Below are 20,896 nucleotides of genomic sequence, written 5' to 3'. Positions count from 1 at the left end.
AAAACACGAACAAGTGTGGCCCAGCCAAGCCTGCCAGCCTATGGGAGTATTAGGGATAAATCTAGCCCAGCTTTTGCTTTGTCTGTGAAATGTGAATACATAAAACTGTTGGCCGCGTCTGTCTGTGCTTCTAGCCATTATTATGAATTGACTTTTTCTATATCTGTTCTTCCAGTTTTCATTGCTGTCTGTCCGAATAGGAAATTACAGCAAGCATTATTACCGGGCTGTGAATTTTTTTTTTCATGCCAAGTTATATTTGTTTCAAAATGCTCTAGAGTTTTACAAATAGGGTAAACAAAATGAAACATGAGCATAAAGAAAATATTGGTTATAAGGAAAGTCGTAGGGGACTTTTTAGAAAGAAGCGGCAATACGATTGCTTGTTTGCCTGCACACTGCCCGATAAACAAAGGGTTGACCTGCTTACAGTGAAGATCAGTGCTTTGATCACCTACTGTAATTACCACTATAGAGGAACTGTTAGGCCTGTAGGGATATCTACTCACGAATCAGCTTCAATACCCCAGTCTAACTCCACACGCTTCACCCTATGTGGCACGCCCCCGCTTGAACGGTAGGTGAAAAGACAACACCTGCTCCACTTCGGTTACACCCAGGCCTTTAGTGTGCAAGGTATTGGAGCTGAATGCAGGGTGAGCAAATAAACTTCCAGGCCAAACAAGGAAACAGAATAACAAAGTCCAGCAACAGTCCAGGGTCATACACACGGGTAAGCAGAAATATCACAGTACCGGAGGGCAAGGCAGAGAGTAGTCAAAGAACGTTTCCGAAATCAAAACCAGGCAGCAAGGGTCGTCACGATAATCTAGGCAAGAGGGCAGTACAGGCAGCAGACAAGGGAGGTCCAGTAATCAAAGCCGAAGTCAAATTCCAGATAATCCAATATAAACAGCAGGTAACAGCACTCCCAGCAAGATAGAAGCTATCACGAGCAAGATGCAAGTGTCACAGCAAGGTTTAAATACTGACAGCATCCAATCAGTGGCCGACCACATGCGCACAACAGCCAATCACACGCAGGCATTAATCTTGTTTAAGTATCTTCTGAGAGAGAGATCAGCTGACGCATGGCTATACATGTCAGCTGAGTAACCAATAGTAACCAGTAAAACATCCTGACTGTGTGTCAGCTATAGCATAGTGGTTAAGAGCCTCTGACGTGAGAAGCCAGGGTTCAATCCCAGCCAGGGTCAGCATCGTATATTACTATTTATTACATAAACCCCTGCAAACTAGACTGAATACAGTACTAAGAAAGTGTGTTGCATAGCGAGTTGAGGAATAATATCGCGATGAACTGTTTTCAGAACTATACCATGTATTTCTTCTTTTCCAACAGTTGCCTTCTCTGGGCTGGGGTTTACGTCCTTCTATCTGGCTGGAAAGCTGCATTGCTTCACAGAGCTGGGACAGGGGAAGAGCTGGCGTCTCTGTGCTGCTATCCTGCCTCTGTACTGCGCCATGATGATCGCCCTATCACGCATGTGTGACTACAAACATCATTGGCAAGGTAACAGCTCGTTATTATTTGGGAGTACAATGTTCCCAGCCTGGCAGACATGTTGTTGTTTTGTTTTTGTTTTTTCCCCAATTGGGGAACGACTACAATATGGGGGGCAGGCATTTTCAGATCCCAGCTGACCTATGATTTTTAAATATGTGATTGTTTACAAGAAAAGTAGAAAGCATGTCATAGTGACTGTCAAATTCCAGCTGTCTTGCAGCAAATAAAGGGCTAGTGTACATGGACCATTAGTGCAGCATCATTTTGACTGCAGGTCAACTGCAAAAAAACCTGCAGTTGTTAGTGTCAATGGACCTTTGTCTTCAGCTCATTTGCAGTTGTATTCCAGTTTGGCATTCACTTGTATAGCTGGGATGTTCTGATGTCAATTTGAATGTAGCCAAATGTTCGTGTTAGGCATGTCTTCCAAATGCCTCCATCCCCTCCCACCCCTGTTCACATTGGTTCATTCCACCATATGTCCATGGATGGGGATGGATCCATAGTCCAGGGATGGGAGGAGATTCAATCATTCTGCACAACTCATGCCCAATTACACTACAGGGAGTGCAGAATTATTAGGCAAGTTGTATTTTTGAGGAATAGTTTTATTATTGAACAACAACCATGTTCTCAATGAACCCTAAAAACTCATTAACCTGCTGAGCGGTCTGGACGAGCTCAGCTCGTCCAACACCGCCAGAGGCTGCCTGCTGGGCCGATTTTGATGAAATAAAAAGCAGCACACGCAGCCGGCACTTTGCCAGCCGCGTGTGCTGCCTGATCGCCGCCGCTCTGCGGCGATCCGCCGCGAGCAGCGGCGAAAGAGGGTCCCCCCAGCCGCCTGAGCCCAGCGTAGCCGGAACAAAAAGTTCCGGCCAGCGCTAAGGGCTGGATCGGAGGCGGCTGACGTCAGGACGTCGGCTGACGTCGATGACGTCACTCCGCTCGTCGCTATGGCGACGATGTAAGCAAAACAAGGAAGGCCGCTCATTGCGGCCTTCCTTGTTTATTCTGGGCGCCGGAGGCGATCGGAAGATCGCCTCCGGAGCGCCCTCTAGTGGGCTTTCATGCAGCCAACTTTCAGTTGGCTGCATAAAATAGTTTTTTTTTATTTAAAAAAAACCCTCCCGCAGCCACCCTGGCGATTTAATCAGAACGCCAGGGTGGTTAATATCAAAGCTGAAAATTTTTGAAAGTAGTTTTTAGTTTGTTTTTAGTTTTAGCTATTTTAGGGGGATATCTGTGTGTGCAGGTGACTATTACTGTGCATAATTATTAGGCAACTTAAAAAAAAACAAATATATCTCCATTTCAATTATTTATTTTTACCAGTGAAACCAATATAACATCTCAACATTCACAAATATACATTTCTGACATTCAAAAACAAAACAAAAACAAATCAGTGACCAATATAGCCACCTTTCTTTGCAAGGACACTCAAAAGCCTGCCATCCATGGATTCTGTCAGTGTTTTGATCTGTTCACCATCAACATTGTGTGCAGCAGCAACCACAGCCTCCCAGACACTGTTCAGAGAGGTGTACTGTTTTCTCTCCTTGTAAATCTCACATTTTATGATGGACCACAGGTTCTCAATGGGGTTCAGATCAAGTGAACAAGGAGTCCATGTCATTAGTTTTTCTTCTTTTATACCCTTTCTTGACAGCCACACTGTGGAGTACTTGGACGTGTGTGATGGAGCATTGTCCTGCATGAAAATCATGTTTTTCTTATAGGATGCAGACTTCTTCCTGTACCACTGCTTGAAGAAGGTGTCTTCCAGAAACTGGCAGTAGGACTGGGAGTTGAGCTTGACTCCATCCTCAACCCGAAAAGGCCCCACAAGCTCATCTTTGATGATACCAGCCCAAACCAGTACTCCACCTCCACCTTGTGGCGTCTGTCGGACTGGAGCTCTCTGCCCTTTACCAATCCAGCCACGGGCCCATCCATCTGGCCCATCAAGACTCCCGCTGATTGGAGGGAAGGGACGCGGGCGGGTAGCGCCGATACGGAGGAGGCGGGGAAGCGGCGCTAACAGACAGGCATAGGTAAACATTGTGCTGGCGACACGCTGTGTGTCGCTAGCACTGCGGGGGGTATAGCGGCGTGCAGGGGGGTCCTGGAGGCACACCATGGGGCAACAGAGGCTGGTCTCAGTATGCACAACCAGCCTCTGTGCCCCACTAACATAATTAAATCCCACCTCGGGTTCTCTTTAAAGGGAAGGTTCGGGGAGGGCTGTAAAAAAATAAAAATAAAAATCCACTTACCTGGGGCTTCCTCCAGCCCGTGGCAGGCAGGAGGTGCCCTCGCCGCCGCTCCGCAGGCTCCCGGTGGCCTCCGGTGGCCGACCCGACCTGGCCAGGCCGGCTGCCAGGTCGGGCTCTTCTGCGCTCCAAATGCCGGCACTTCTGCGTCCCACGTGGACGCGCTGACGTCATCGGACGTCCGCCGGGCTGTACTGCGCAGGCGCAGTAGTTCTGCGCCTGCGCAGTACAGCCCGGCGGACGTCCGATGACGTCAGCGCGTCCGCGTGGGACGCAGAAGTGCCGGCATTTGGAGCGCAGAAGAGCCCGACCTGGCAGCCGGCCTGGCCAGGTCGGGTCGGCCACCGGGAGCCTGCGGAGCGGCGGCGAGGGCACCTCCTGCCTGCCACGGGCTGGAGGAAGCCCCAGGTAAGTGGATTTTTATTTTTATTTTTTTACAGCCCTCCCCGAACCTTCCCTTTAAGTTGTATGCACCTGTTTACGCTATGTAGTCTTCTATTCAGCAAAGATTTACTGAAAAAAAAAAAAAGTACGCCACCTTAGTTACAGAGCTGATGTAAAATCTCCCAGCATGCATCTTGGTAATCAAGATCTATTTGACATGATCACCTGGTAAATAGTTTTACCAGAGGTTTTTTCACCGTCTTTTACCAAAACAAGTTAAGAAAAAAATATCAGAATAAAAGCAGAGTAACTGGTATCCTGTCCAATAGTGATATATGCCAACTCCAGTTCTTGAGTCTAGATCCACTGTCAGCAAGGAAAATTAAATTATAAACATCTACTGCACATGATGAGTTTCCTTTTTACTGCCTGGAGTAAGTGAATTAGCTGTACATATGCTGTCATTTTTGGGGTCACCTTCCCCTTCCTTGCACTGAAGAAGGCACTTGTAGTAGTGACAGAACATCAGCATCATATATAAATAAGCCTGTAAGCATTTTGAGGCAGTTGAAAGCAGAAGGCAATATTTGAAAGGGATTATACACAATTAGGAAGCAAATCTAGCAAATATATATGCACCAAGGCAAACCTGAGATGATGTTACCCACTATAGGGGATACTTGGAAAACAGCATCTTATTTGTAAATGGTACATGTTACATAACATTGTTTAGAAACTTGTCTTGTTTTTCTGGGGGGGGGGGTTCAAATTCTGCTTTGGGATTGGGCCAGAGCATCACCCAATAGCCAATCAGAGCATTATTGTGAATAGAGCTGTCTGACTGGCTATCCTAGTCGTATTCCAACAAAATTCTCAGTGGATCCAAGTTTGTCCTGGTCATATCATAGTCTGGGCATATGACAAGCCTATGTGAATGCAGACTTGTCATTCATCTAAGGTCTTTTTCTTCTTGATTCATAAGCAGAAAGGAAAATTGTGAAAGGTAAAATACAATCGCTTTTGTGAAATATTAGGAAAGAGCAATGGAGAATGTGTATATATAAATAAGGGAAAAAAATTAAAAGCAATAAAAAGTAGATCAATGAAAGCCATTTGCAAACAAAAAATATCTGGTGTTGTCAAGCAAGCACGTTAGAAGTATTTTTAGCGATTTTAGTTTTAATTTGCGCAGTAGTGTATGCCGTCGTGCTTCCATTAATGAAAATAGATATATACGTTTTTATTTCGGGACATCATAACTAACCCACATTATGCAAAACACCCACATGGAACATGTTTATACTTTTATCTTGGCAATATATTAGACTAATAACATTTTGTATGCGAGAAGTTGAAAAAAAAATCACTTTAGTTCCTACTTTTGATACTTTTTTTTTTTCTTGAATAATAAGCATAGATTAAGATGCAACGTTTTTAATGATCAAAGAGAGCACCATCTGTACCCAAAAAGCAGTGAGACATTTGCATTTAAATATAAAGCAGTTGAAAAAGTGATTAGCAGTGGAATCTAAATAACTGCAAAATGAGGATATTTGTTACTGTCACCAAAGTCATGAAGTGGTAAAAGAAGGATAATGGGAAAATTAAAATATTCTGTATAACTATATATTGCATACTGCTGTTAATTACTTCAGACTCAAGTCTTTAAAACGTAATTGTCTGCACACCTATATCATTTTTTGTAGGCGTTTGGAGGAGTGCTGTATTTGTCATTAATAGACACTTGGATTTACCCTCAATCTATGTATGGAGCAAAGTTTTGATTAAAGGATACCCGAAGTGACATGTGACATGATGAGATAGACATGTGTATGTACAGTGCCTAGCACACAAGTAACTATGCGGTGTTCTTTTTTTTCTTTCTCTGTCTGAAAGAGTTAAATATCAGGTATGTAAGTGGCTGACACAGTCCTGACTCAGACAGGAAGTGACTACATTGTGACCCTCACTGATAAGAAACTCCCCTTTTTATCTCTTTCTTGCTCTCAGAAGCCATTTTCTGCTAGGAAAGTGTTTTATAGTTGGAATTTCTTATCAGTGAGGTGCCTGGCTCTTCTACTGACCACATATGCTATTGCTCCATTGTTATTGCCTGATGAAGTGGGATCAAACCTGCAAAACGAGTTCATAAATAAAATATATTGACTGTATTTACTACAGTCGTTGTGTGTCTACTTGGAGGAGGTAAGTCCACCACTACCTCCTCTATTTACCAAGAATTTGGTTTTTAAGCTCATTTAGCTTCCTTTTATCCTTTTGGCGCCTCTGTTCTCTTGCATAATATTGAGTCCACCCTGGGTGGAGGGTTGAACCCACTTTTTCTCATCTACAGAGAGCGACTTCTTATTCCTGAACGGGGTCAGGAAAATCTCCCCACCTACCTTTACAGTGGTTGCCTAATGGTAACCCTGGCTTGTGAGTATTAATATTTACTCTATCTAGTAGCCATTTACCAGTACATATTACACTATTGGGACTCTTGGTGTTCCCTGTTCTTATCAGTTAGGGTTACACTGTAGTCACTTCCTGTCAGGACTGAGTCAGCCACTTACATACCTGATATTTAACTCTTTCAGGCAGAGAAAGAAAAAAAGGAACACAGCATAGTTATTGTGTGCTAGGCACTGTACATACACATGTCTATCTCATCATGTCACATGTCACTTCGGGTATCCTTTAAATCAACGTCAGATAGCCAACACTCTCAAAGTTGGATCCTCGCTTTGGAAAAACAAAAATACATTTCTTACATATAATGAAAAGATGAAGATGGAAATATAGTGTGTAAGGAACTGTGCGGGTCACCCTGGACCCCTCTATCACTCCCCCCCACCACCACCACCACACACACACACACACACTCATTGTGGATATTGCAGCTTTGCCAGGACCCTTACTCTCCTTCTCTCCTATTATTTTGGAACCTGCACCCTCCTGCCTCTCCCCACTTCTTAATGCAGAAAGAGTTCTGTGCATCTCTCCCAATGCAAGCCAATTCCAATGTCCCCATGCATCTATGGGGTATACTATGGGGTATGGGTACATCCTCATACACAGAGCAGGATCGTCTCCAAGACAATCTAGGCCTAGGGTCTAGTGGGAGTCAGGGTGCTCAGCTATCACTTTCTCTGACCCTTCTACCATCTCAGATTATCAAAAGAATCACAACGGGAAGCCAACGCTACTACCTTGCCTAACGTCCCATTTCATCTTAATCCATCTCTGGCCTACCCCAATGCAAACAGACTCCTTTGGACCTCTGCGTCTTCCCCTTTTTTGTCACAAGTAAGCGGAAATTGATTTTAATTGTTTTTTTTCACAAAGTGTCATTTTCCGCTAACTTGTGACAAAAAATAAAATCTTCTATGAACTCACCATATTCCTAACGGAATACCTTGGGGTGTCTTCTTTCTAAAATGGGGTCATTTGTGGGGTTCCTATACTGCCCTGGCATTTTAGGGGCCCTAAACCGTGAGGAGTAGTCTTGAAACCAAATGTCGCAAAATGACCTGTGAAATCCTAAAGGTACTCATTGGACTTTGGGCCCCTTAGCGCAGTTAGGGTGCAAAAACGTGCCACACATGTGGTATCGCCGTACTCAAGAGAAGTAGTATAATCTCTGTAAATGGACAATTGTGTGTAAAAAAAATCAAAAAATTGTCATTTACAGAGATGTTTCTCCCACCCAGCATGGGTATGTGTAAAAATACACCCCAAAACACATTATACTACTTCTCCTGAGTACGGCAATACCACACGTGTGGCACTTTTTTGCAGCCTAGGTGCGCTAAGGGGCCCAACGTCCTATTCACAGGTCATTTTGAGGCATTTGTTTTCTAGACTACTCCTCATGGTTTAGGGACCCTAAAATGCCAGGGCAGTATAGGAACGCCACAAGTGACCCCATTTTAGAAAGAAGACACCCCAAGGTATTCCGTTAGGTGTATGGTGAGTTCATAGAAGATCTTATTTTTTGTCACAAGTTAGTGAAAAATGAAACTTTGTGAAAAAACAATAAAAATCAATTTCCGCTAACTTTTGACAAAAAATTAAATCTTCTATAAATGCTTCATACACCTTACAGAATACCTTGGGGTGTCTTTTTTCTAAAAAGGGGTCACTTGTGGAGTTCCTATACTGCCCTGGCATTTTACGGGCCCAAAACCGTGAGTAGTCTCAAAATGACTGTTCAGGGGTATAAGCATCTGCAAATTTTGATGGCAGGTGGTCTATGAGGGTGTGAATTTTGTGGAACCGGTCATAAGCAGGGTGGCCTCTTACATGCCAGGTTGTATTGGGCCTGATCTGATGGATAGGAGTGCTAGGGGGGAGACAGGAGGTGATTGATGGGTGTCTCAGGGGGTGGTTAGAGGGGAAAATAGATGCAATCAATGCACTGGGGAGGTGATCGGAAGGGGGTCTGAGGGGGATCTGAGGGTTTGGCCGAGTGATCAGGAGCCCACACGGGGCAAATTAGGGCCTGATTTGATGGGTAGGTGTGTTAGGTGGTGACAGGAGGTGATTGATGGGTGTCTCAAGGTGTGATTAGTGGGGGGAATAGATGCAAGCAATGCACTGGCGAGGTGATCAGGGCTGGGGTCTGAGGGTGTTCTGAGGGTGTGGGCGGGTGATTGGGTGCCCTAGGGGCAGATAGGGGTCTAATCTGATGGGTAGCAGTGACAGGGGCTGATTGATGGGTGATCAGTGGGTGATTAGATGGCAGAACAGATGTAAACAATGCACTTTGGAGGTGATCTGAGGGTAGGTCTGGGGCAATCTGATGGTGTGGGTGGGTGATCAGATTGCCCGCAAGGGGCAGGTTAGGGGCTGATTGATGGGTGGCAGTGACAGGGGGTGATTGATGGGTGGCAGTGACAGGGGGTGATTGATGGGTGATTGATAGGTGATTGACAGGTGATTGACCAGCGAGTGATCAGTGGGTTATTACAGGGAAGAACAGATGTAAATATTGCACTGGCGAATTTATAAGGGGGGGTCTGAGGGCAATCTGAGCGTGTGGGGCGGGTGATTGGGTGCCCGCAAGGGGCAGATTAGGGTCTTTTTTGATGGGTAACAGTGACAGGTGGTGATAGGGGGTGATTGATGGGTAATTAGTGGGTGTTTACAGGAGAGAACAGATGTAAACAATGCACTTGGGAGGTGATCTGATGTCGGATCTGCGGGCGATCTATTGGTTTGGGTGGGTGATCAGATTGCCCGCAAGGGGCAGGTTAGGGGCTGATTGATGGGTGGCAGTGACAGGGGGTGATTGATGGGTGGCAGTGACAGGGGGTGATTGATGGGTGGCAGTGACAGGGGGTGATTGATGGGTGATTGATAGGTGATTGACAGGTGATCAGTGGGTTATTACAGGGAAGAACAGATGTAAATAATGCACTGGCGAATTGATAAGGGGGGGTCTGAGGGCAATCTGAGCGTGTGGGCGGGTGATTGGGTGCCCGCAAGGGGCAGATAGGGGTCTAATCTGATGGGTAGCAGTGACAGGGGGTGATTGATGGGTAATTAGTGGGTGTTTAGGGTAGAGAACAGATGTAAACACTGCACTTGGGAGGTGATCTGAAGTCGGATCTGCGGGCGATCTATTGGTGTGGGTGGGTGATCAGATTGCCCGCAAGGGGCAGGTTAGGGGCTGATTGATGGGTGGCAGTGACAGGGGGTGATTGATGGGTGGCAGTGACGGGGGGTGATTGATGGGTGATTGACAGGTGATCAGTGGGTTATTACAGGGAAGAACGGATGTAAATAATGCACTGGCGAATTGATAAGGGGGGGTCTGAGGGCAATCTGAGCGTGTGGGCGGGTGATTGGGTGCCCGCAAGGGGCAGATTAGGGTCTAATCTGATGGGTAACAGTGACAGGTGGTGATAGGGGGTGATTGATGGGTAATTAGTGGGTGTTTAGAGTAGAGAACAGATGTAAACACTGCACTTGGGAGGTGATCTGATGTCGGATCTGCGGGCAATCTATTGGTGTGGGTGGGTGATCAGATTGCCCGCAAGGGGCAGGTTAGGGGCCGATTGATGGGTGACAGTGACAGGGGGTGATTGATGGGTGATTGACAGGTGATTGACAGGTGATCAGGGGGGATAGATGCATACAGTACACAGGGGGGGGGGGTCTGGGGAGAATCTGAGGGGTGGGGAGGGTGATCAGGAGTACCCAGGGGGCAGTTTAGGGACTAAAAAAAAAAAATAGTGTTGACAGATAGTGACAGGGAGTGATTGATGGGTGATTAGGGGGGTGATTGTGTGCAAACAGTGGTCTGGGTGGTGGGCAGGGGGGGTCTGAGGGGTGCTGTGGGCGATCAGGGGGCAGGGGGGGGGCAGATCAGTGTGTTTGGGTGCAGACTAGGGTGGCTGCAGCCTGCCCTGGTGGTCCCTCGGACAATGGGACCACCAGGGCAGGAGGCAGCCTGTATAATACACTTTGTAAACATTACAAAGTGTATTAAACGCGTGCGCATCCCAGCGCGCGATCCCCGGCAAAACAGTGCCCCAGGACCTGACACCATTCTGCGTTATGTGGTCCTGGGGCTGCCACTTTGCCGCCGCCAATATGAAGTAGGCGGTCGGCAAGTGGTTAATAACGTTTAAAAAAAATATGGTGCGGTTTTTCGTTTACAAATAATGTTTATAAAAAAAAATTTTACGGTTTTTCGTTTAAAAGTAATGTTTAAAAAAATTATAAATCATTAAATAATGTGTAATCATCAGAAGCAGTTATAAAACATTAAAAGTCTCTGGGCTCCGCTTTTAAAACGTTATTTTTCTCCGGGCGCCCTTTTTTCCTGTTGGGCGCCCATTAAACGATATTTATTATGGGAGTGAATGGCGGCTCCCTTTTTCTCCACCTGCCTCATGCGCCCAAATTTCCTGCTTCCGCCTGGTGCATCCCGGACCTACGACTGTTGTGTGCTCCCCTATTTTTATTGCCTGAGGAAGCAGGACTATACCTGTGAAATGCGTTGCAACACTTTGTCGAGTATACCAATAAACATTTTGTCTATTTGAAATTGACAGTTTTGTGTCTGCTTACATGATCCTGAGAGTTTGCTGTCTGCAAACCTTGTTGCATTGTGGGAAAAATGGATTTTCCCAACTGCACAGCAAGCAGTATCTCCCTCTACGCATAGAACTCTCAGTAACGAACATTCAGTATAGATCACCTGGCAGAAGTAAAGATGTCACCACCAGTGATACATTTCAGATTGTAAATCAGGGTGATGAAAGAGTTTACAATGGGCAAACACTGGCTAAACAATCTATAAATGAATATTGTAGAAAATAAGCAACTATATTTTTTATGTCATTTTCACTACATTTCCTCTTTAAAATGATGTACGAAAACACACATTCCTTTAAAAAACACTATGGAAATCGTTGTGCAAATTTGCAATGGGAAAGCGCTTAGTGATTGTGTTTTGGAATGTGAATCAGGCTCAAGTATTTTAGTATCATATGCTGATTTTTATTTTGAATGTATTTGAATGTAACTGTAAAGAATGAATCTGAATGTGTTGGACTGAGCACGTACTTAAATATACAAAATGAAAGTATCCTAAAATTGGCAGTAAATATGTTGCTTGTTTACGGCACCCACTGGGTAACAGTAAAGTCTGTTCTGCATTTCAACATAACAGATCACAATAAAGCAAGGTAAATTTATGGGAAGAAGATGCTTGTAGAATTTGCAGACATTTATTTCAAAGAACTCATGTCTGCGCTGAAATTGACAAATTTAACGTTTACATAACTCCTCTGCACATTCTAATCTGTCTTAAAGTGACACATAAGCCTGAAAGATAAAATCAGTTTGTCTCACCTGGGGCTTCTACCAGCCCCCTGCAGCCGTCCAGTGCCCACGCAGTTACTCACAGATCCTCCTGTCCCCCCGCCGCCAGCTAGTTTCGTTTTTGGCGACAGGCCTGGTCACGTGTCTGCTTGTTCACGTTCCAGTCCGCAATAGCAGCCTGCGCAGGACGCTACTGCATGCTGGAACGCAAAGAAGCAGACGCGTGGCCAGGCTTGTGCAGACGCAGTGCGCTTGTCGGACGAAAACGAAACTAGCCGGCGGCGTGGGACATGAGGATCCATGAGTGACTGCGAGTGCACGGGATGGCTGCAGGGGGCTGGTAGAAGCCCCAGGTGAGTAAAACAGTTTTTCTCTTTCAGGCTTAAGCATCTCTTTAAGTAACCCATACACTGGGTCGAATTCCGGCCGATACACAGCAGATTCGATCACTGTAAACAAATCTGCTGCGAAATCGTTAACGCTGACAGTCAATCAATCCCGATGGAAAATTTTGTTAGATCGTTGGCAGGTTGGGTGCGTGTTGCTAGCGACGTTTGATTCAGCAACGACTGACGCAGCATAACGGCAGCAATAACATCACCTGTCAGGGCGGTGCGAGTCCCCCGGGGTCCATGCTGTCTCACTTTCTTCTCAGTCTCCTCTTCCCTTTCTATTACGTCCTGTGCCTAGCTGAAGTTCAAACAGTAGCACGCCCTCTACTGTATGAACTTCCACTAGTCACAGGAGGTGACAGGAAGGGAAGAGGAGACGGAGAAGAAAGTGAGACGTGACAGGAAGGGGAAAGGGGAAGAAGTGAGGACAGCACGAATCCCGGGGACTTGCGCCGGCTGGACAGGTGACGTTGTTGCTGCTGGCCAGGGGAGCCCAAATGGGTGAAGGTTAGGGGATGGCGAGGCAAGCGGCCTCTCCACAGCACCTGTATGCAGTGTATGGGCAAAATTCCCTCTTTGATCAGATTAGATCAGAGAGGGATCTATCTGTTGGTCGATCTGATGGTATCTATTAGTGTATGGCCACCTTTACTCGCATTTGAAATCAGCAATGATTTAGGCATCTATTGCTCAGTTTGTTTTTAAAATACTTTATGTATTTATAGGATTGATGGACAAAAGTATGGTAATATTGCCATGAACAGACAGTGCATGGTGAAACCACCGTTACTACTGGCAGCATATACTGCAAATTAGGATATAAGCGCAACCATCGTAATAGCCTGAATATTGCTACGGTAACCTGTGTTAAAGTGCCCATACATCAGACAATGTAGGTGTACGCCAGCAACCTCGTGGGATGCATGTATGGATGGAGGACAGCGCACAGAGCCATCGGTGGTAGCAGATAGGTAATGTATAGCACATTGGGCACCAGATGGAGCGCATTAGGGGGGACATCGTTAGAGGTTTTGTCATGTTCGTTGCTCGTCCTGATACCGCTCGCCGTTACCGCCACGCACCCAACTGACCACGACGACCCAACATCTTGCAGCACGTCCAACCAATTAATGCAACTAATTTTGGCTTGAAACTAGTGGTATCGTTGATCAGGAGTGCACTTTGCGGCACCCACTTTCATCCGATTAGATTATAATAATCAGATGGTCGATCGGTTGCCAAGTCACCTGATGTATGGCCACCTTTACTAATGAGCGTTACCATAGTAACGTTCAAGCTACTTGAGTCTTGCAGGTCGCATCAATAGTATTACTCGCTATACATGCTGCCAATAGTAACAGTAATATCTCTGCGTGCTGTCTGTGCACGGCTATATTACCACTAGTTAGTGCATCAGGCCCTATATGTACTACCACTGCAAGCTCCATTCATAAAATATAAAACAAAACCAGAAAAGCCTTCTTACAAATGCATGACTAGAGTTATTTTATCACATAGGCAGCAGGATAGCATAGCTTATGATGGGGGTGGGCACAACAGGTTGTGGTGGGTGGTAGGTAAGGGTCAGCAAGCTGGTATGGGGGATAGGATAGATAAGGGATGAGAGGGTAGGTTAGGTCACCAACCAATGCATCAGGGAATGCATTGGTTGGTGAGGAATGGGTGGACAGGTGGTGGTAAGCAGAGAAGTGGGGATGGAAAAGAAGGAGTAGGTAAGGTACCATTTGAGATGGAAGGATAGATGGTAGATATTTTGGTGAGGCATACGATAGGAGACGTGGCGTGTGAAGTGAGGCGTGAGTGTAAAATTAATAATGCACCGATTTTGTTTTACTCTTCATGGTCCCATTTAAAGCAAGCTATTTTAAGCACTCATAGCAGTACATACACTACCACTTAAATAAGATGAGGATACCACCAACTAAAGAGACTTAACTAGCAAGGCTGCAAGCTATATAACTCTGGTGTCAAATTCCACTCCTCAAGGGTCATAACCATGGCAGTCTTGGATGGAATGAGAAATGGAGTAATATGTTTTACTTGAATAAGCACACCTTTCCTGATTTAGTCCCATCAGTTAATTTGAGCTGTGCCAAAAATGTGTGAGGACCTCGGCTCTCGAGGATTGGAGGTCGACATACCTGAATATTGAATAGCTCTAACATTGAATCTGGTATGGACAGGCTGTATCCTTTTAATCCATCGCAATGCAAAAAAATTCATCTAATTTTCTATACTTTTTCAGATGCTTTTGTGGGCGGCGTGATTGGTTTGATCTTAGCCTACATCTGCTATAGACAGCATTACCCACCGCTGACGCACTCGACTTGCCATCGGCCTTCTGTGTGCCTCCACCAGGTCAGCGCCCCCAAGAAAGAGGAGCCTGCAGCCACGGAAAACACAGACGGCCTCATGCATGAGACCATGACAGAGGGACCGGTATGACCACCAAGTGGTGCCACCTGACTTATAGCCTCATTTAGCCTCATGGGAGAGGTTTCCTGCACTGTGTCTGTGATGGAACAAATTCCGTGGCCAGTAACTGTAATGTCATCAATCCCAGCACAAAAGTCCAAGAGACGGGAATTCCATCTGCAGAAATCCTCATGGCAGTCTTTATTCATCGTATAATGATGGTGCTGTGTGTCCGTATTTTGTGCTGTGATCACACCTTTTCTTCTCAGCAACTATCCACCCTTGCTAAGGGGCGGGGCTGCAGTGGGCTCTGGTTTGGTACAGCAGCTCGGTGCCCTTTGTTGTTGCCCTATACAAGTGAGTATCCTTTCTTGCCGGGATGCCACTGTTGTTTGAACATATGAATTGAGTTTACACAATACTTTTATTTGTGATATGCATCCTCTTTTCAGGAAGTTTCCACCGGGAATCTGTTGGGGAATATTGTACCACCTGGATGACACTGTCACACCCAAGAACTCTTCCCACTCCCGTAAAAAGACCAAACTGACTGCAGAAAGGTAATGATGATGATGATCTACTGACCACCCAGGTGCTCACCATGGCTCTTCTTGCGCAAATTTTATTTCAGCACTGATAGGATTTCCAGTCTTTTAAAACCTGTAGCACAGACCAGACCTATTGTCCATGCTTCCTCCGATGCCATTGGTCTTTTTTTGATACAAGTTCCCACCCAGTGCAGGAACCGTCGCTCTATGACTGAAGCACTTCTACTGCCTCACGTTACATCACTACTGCTGTGCTACTCTCTTCCTGTATGGTTGATGCATACAGGTGGTGTTCCGGTTTCTTTGTGCACTTTCAATGTTCTCTGTTCCGTTGCTGTGTAAAACAAATTTTTGTAAGTCTTGCTGTTCAGCATTTAAGCATCAGTGTGCCGCACTGATGAAAAGGATAGATGTGTTTCGTTGTGTGTTGGCAACTGTCTATGCATGAAATATACTTTCTCTTTTTTTTAAACAAAAAAAAAAACGGTTTGGATCTGATCAGAAAATGTTATGATGCATGTGAAGCTGTCTTTGTTCTGCATCGAGCTTGCAAAGAGCCTACAAGTGACATGTTAGTGTGATAACCTGCTGAGCTCTGGAACCTGTCTGTCAGCTGCATGATGTCAACCACCAGTTTGTTGCTCTTGGTGTTGTGAAATGTTGTGTGGGCTGAAGAAAATGGAATTAATGCAATTTTTATTTGCAAACTCATTTTTTTTTCTAACTTACTACTAATTACGGGAATGTTACCCATCATGGTGGTAAATGTGGAAGTTAGCGACTCTGAACTTTAGGGATACTTTTTTTTTTTTTATCAGTTGTTGCATACATCTGTCTGGGGGAGCATTGCCAGTACCCTGTCTTTTTTACACTGGATATTAACACTTTCACTGTTAAACTGTTTTGAAGTTTGCTAGCATTTTGTTTTAGGAGTCCCCTGAGAACTCTGAAATTTCCCCAACTCACATGCGTATCCTAACCTTATTATTTCCCCGTACCTTATCCCTAACTGTATTCAGAATCTTGTTTATGCCTCTGCTGTGATAAGATAACCCTTATCACAACCCATTACCTAACCTTAGTGTCTTCCAGGTGTGATTACTTAAAGCGTATCCGAGATGAAAAACTATCTATAACAAGTAACTTGTCTATATATCTTATCTAAATATCTATAACAAGTACTTGTCTATATATCTTATCTAAAGTTTTTAGATAGTTTACACAGCATATCTAGCTGCAAACCGCTTTGAAAGTTTATGATTATTTATTCCTGTGATACAATGAGGGCAGCTATGTTCTGTTTGTCACATTGTCACAGGCTGAGGGCTGGAGATGCTATCAGCTTGCCTGTGTGTAAATTAAGTTCCCTCTCCTCCTCCCTCTGCCTCTGAAATCAATGGCAAGTAACCTCCTCCTCCTGCCCAGACTGAGCTCCCATAAGCCCTTGCTACAGTACCAAGGCACAAAAGGAGTTGTGGGCGAGGTTTGTTTAGTTTATAGGGAATTAGAGTATTAAAACAAAAACAAAAAAGTATTTGGCTTGAGGAATGCCCTGTAAATTATATGAAAGGAATACAATTATGCTATGAGTAAAAGTTTATCTCGGATCCACTTTAAATAATTATAATCTGGAATAGTATACACGGTTTTGTCCCAAAGTAATGTCATCTGCGTAAAAATGGCTATGTATGCTGTATGAGGCTAAAGAGTTGAGCTTAAGTATAGTTCCCCAACCCTGTCCTCAAGGCCCACCAACAGTACATGGTTTGCTGGAAACCACACGCATTCACAGGTGAGGTAATTGATGTCTCAGCAGAGCTGATTAAATATCTCAGTGGATTTCCACAAAACATGCACTGTTGGTGGGCCCTGAGGACAGGGTTGGGGAACACTGAGCTAAAGAGTTTAGCCTTTCTCCTGTCTTTCACCTCAAATGTCAGTTCAGTTACTCTGCTGTGATGTTTGCTATTTTTGCAGATGTGTAATAGGTTATAATATTTTAATATAGATTTTCCAGCTCACAAAACAAAATGAAAACTAATAAAGAAAAAAAAAATATGAATTCACCCTATACTACCAGTTGCCATTATAATATTTACTTGAATGACCTAATGATAACATGAGCAGGCCTAGTGCCACTTCCTGCCTTTCTGGGGCTCTGGAGAGAAGATTCTGCATTAAAGTTTACTGACATAGTGCTGCATTTAGCTCTACAAAGCCAAAGTATTCATGGGTTGGTCTGGGTATTTTACCTTGAAGGGGTAACTGCACCGTTCTGTTGGAATACAGATTTGAGTATTCTAAAGCAGTATTTTTCTATTTATAAGGTAAACTTGTTTACATTTAATCATTGATACAGCATTTATCATTTTGTACTGTAATGATATTAATTAAAAACGACTATTCCATTTCTGCCTGAGGTTGGTATCACTATCTAATGCAAGGATAAAAAAAAACAAAGTAATCTTGCTTAAAACCATGAAAGAAGTGATTGGTTTGGTGCACAGATGTTCCCACAGCTCTCATCTCTTTGTTTGCGTCCTGGGTTAAGTGTTTACCTGGAAACCTGTTCAATTCAGGAAATAACATTTCTAATCACTAATTAGGTTTTTTATTTCTATCTATTATAGCGTGAAAAAGAGTTGAAATGTGTGTACAATAACTGATCTTGGAAAAATTATACATTTGTTTACAAAAGTGGAGTGACAATCTCTAAGCAAACCTGAATTGAAAATAAAGTTCTGAGATAATTAACTGTATGTGTAGCTCTAATGGTAAATACAACATAAGTAACAGAACAGATTATAATATTTTTGTATCTACCTTTTAGGGGCTGCATTTTTTAAAGGTGCCCATACATGGTACAATTTTTCATATTTTTTTCTGATTAGATAATTTAGTTTGATAATTCTATTAGATCGAATATAAAGATTTTTTCCAACACGTCCGATCTGATTTTTATTTCAAAAAAATGTGATAATCGTTCATTTTTTCTTGATCGAAAAAAGATTCTGTTCAACTTTCGTTTATTTCAATCTTTTTGCTAGAAAAAAAATGGAAAATGGAATGTTTTTATTGTACCGTGTATGGGTACCATAAGACTGAACTAACAGCAGCTACCAGAGTCTGATGTAAAATCTGCTTCAGTCATCTGAAAGACAAGCAGAAGTAATGACCTTTTGAACTTTTCAGCACTAAAATGTTATTTGCAGTGTTTTCTCAGCCAAATTGAAGTGTTCTGCCTGCTATTTACTTTTCAGGACAGCCGATTTTCTAATTTGCATAGGTAACAGCACTAGTTTTTACCACTTGCAATAAAAGAAAATAGAAAAGGACTTCAGACATTTTAACAGTAGGACTTGTATTATTTGTACCTATGTACTACATTTGAGCTAAAACATGGCTTGCTGTTCAGATCGCACTTCGGTGCCCAAATGTAACAGTAACAGTACGAATCGCGCCCCCATATCTAAGTGATCCTCCAACATGCCTAAGCTGGTGGTGCTTTGGGATAGGATAGAGCATGAGTGTCAAAGCATGAACTTGCAGCTGACCAATCTGCAGAAATTCCGTGATGCAGTTCTGACAAAATGAACCAGAATCGGAAATGAATGTTGCAGCATGTTGTGGAGTCCATGGGGTGAGGACGTAAGACTGTTTGGGGGGCAAAGCCAATCCCTACATAGTAATAGTACAGCATTCCTAATAAAGTGTCCAGTGAGTGGTTATGTCATCATTTCTAAGCCGCAGGTGGATGCTGATGGATTCTCTGATCGGAGTGTTTCCAGAATTCATTTCAAATATAAAGATAAATAATGTTCTTTTTCTACACAGTATCAAAAAATATTTAGAAGGTTGTCTGTAAAAGTACGCAGTATACCATATCTATGTTGTATTTATATTCATAAGCTGAGCTTGATCTCTTTGCTCAGAGCAGTACTTAAAAACAACTTTGCTGCGTATGCATTATACTTGCCAATTCAGATGTACGCCAAATGTGTTTTTGTTTTTAAGGGAAAAGCCTTTAACTTAAAAATATGCCTGCAGACTGCATCTGGCTATACAAGATTGTGGTACCGTATTGCCTCATTTTTCCTGACTGCGCAGTCCTGTGTTCTGCTGTCATCCTTGAAAACATCTCTATGGCAAAACAATGTTTCCATCAATTAAACTTGCTGTACGTCGCCTGCATCAGACACTTCTTCAAACGAGGCAGGCGAGATAGAGGCCTGAGCCATCCTCCTAAAGGCAACGGGATAAAGAAACCGCTGTATTGATTTCTGAATTAATAAATGAAAAGTACATTTTTCTGGCTCACAAACTGCGCCACAGGCTTGTCTGCAGCCAGCGTCTTATTAGCCGAGATTGCTATGCATAGTAACAGCTGGGACACACGCAGGTAAACAGCGCGGGTTGAGGTGCCCCGAAGGAGGCGGCACTGCCAGGAAAAGGGATGTGCTGTGGAGCAGGGCTGCCCAGCAGTGTCCACCTTCCGGTATAAATAGACTGCGGTTTTCTCTAAACCTTCCATCTGTATTAAGAAGGGAGAGAATAAATTGTTATCCAGCAGAGATGATGCACCAAGGCTCTTTTAATTAAAGACAACATGACTACATCGTACCTGACTAGCAAGCCAAAAGGATTTTTTTTCTGCTCAGTGCAAGTTTATTACTGTTCCCATAGCACTTGATTCTCTCTACATTGAAAGCCCTTTTACCTTAAAGAGGAACTGTAACCAAGTATTGAATTTCCTCCCAGTCAGTAGCTGATACCCCCTTTCCCGTGCAAATGTTTCACCTTTTCTCGAATAGATCGTCAGGGGGATCCATATGGCTGATATTGTGGTGATACCCCTCTCACAGTGTGATGTCAGGACCTAGGTTCTGACAATTTCCTGTCTGACTGTGAACCTTGTTGCATTGTGGGAAATAACAGCTACTTCCAACTGCCTAGAAACCAGTGTCTCCCTCTGTGAACATGTATATCTATTAAAAAAAAATTGCCTATCACATTGTTAGGGGTGTGGTTATAGGTAATGACAGTTGGTGCTGTCTGATTTTTTTTCATGTCTGACGGTAGTAAAGGTGATAACATGCAGGCTCATTGTGGATAAAACAACATGAACAAATTACATGGCGAATATCATTTATTTCTTGATCTCTCTTCTATTTTTTCATTTCTCACTTTACAATATATTGATTTCTTTTTTGTCCTTTTTGCTAAAGTTCCTCTAAATGGAGGGGAGATATAATATAAAATATAGCTGGTACGGTGACTGAAGGTGATGCACTCAGAGCATTATGGTTGGAAGGAAGGAGGTGACCTTTAATGGCAAGGGCTTAGGCCTCATTCACAGTGGTGCGATGAGATGCGGTGTAACGGGCGCTTTGTAATGCGGCTTACTGCAATACACTACTTATAGCGCATTCACAGTGGGGCTGAAGCGTTGCAGCATAACGGGCTGCATTACGCATAGTATGCAGTGTATTACCGCTACTT

The 20,896-nt window shown here is 43.9% G+C and overlaps 1 protein-coding gene across 2 annotated transcripts in view; it reads left to right on the top strand.

Annotated features, from left to right (window-relative positions):
• PLPP4 (phospholipid phosphatase 4) overlaps positions 1–17,793 on the top strand; it is a 238,766-nt gene extending 220,973 nt beyond the window's left edge. The window contains exons 6-8 of one of the 2 annotated variants that reach the window (XR_011024584.1): positions 1,364–1,534; positions 14,680–15,206; positions 15,302–17,793. Coding sequence is in view for 1 of the 2 variants with exons in the window: in XM_068258847.1 (XP_068114948.1) it covers positions 1,364–1,534; positions 14,680–14,879 (371 nt within the window). In the remaining variant the exon portion in view is untranslated. Of the gene's footprint in view, positions 1–1,363; positions 1,535–14,679 lie in introns of both variants that reach the window. The other variant, XM_068258847.1, reaches the window with a different exon arrangement.
• The last annotated feature ends 3,103 nt before the right edge of the window (positions 17,794–20,896 follow it).

This window comes from Hyperolius riggenbachi, chromosome 10, assembly GCF_040937935.1.
Source record: "Hyperolius riggenbachi isolate aHypRig1 chromosome 10, aHypRig1.pri, whole genome shotgun sequence".
Taxonomy (NCBI): Eukaryota; Metazoa; Chordata; class Amphibia; order Anura; family Hyperoliidae; genus Hyperolius; species Hyperolius riggenbachi.
The sequence above is the reverse complement of the archived record's forward strand: the minus strand, read 5'-3'. Positions and strand labels throughout refer to the sequence as shown.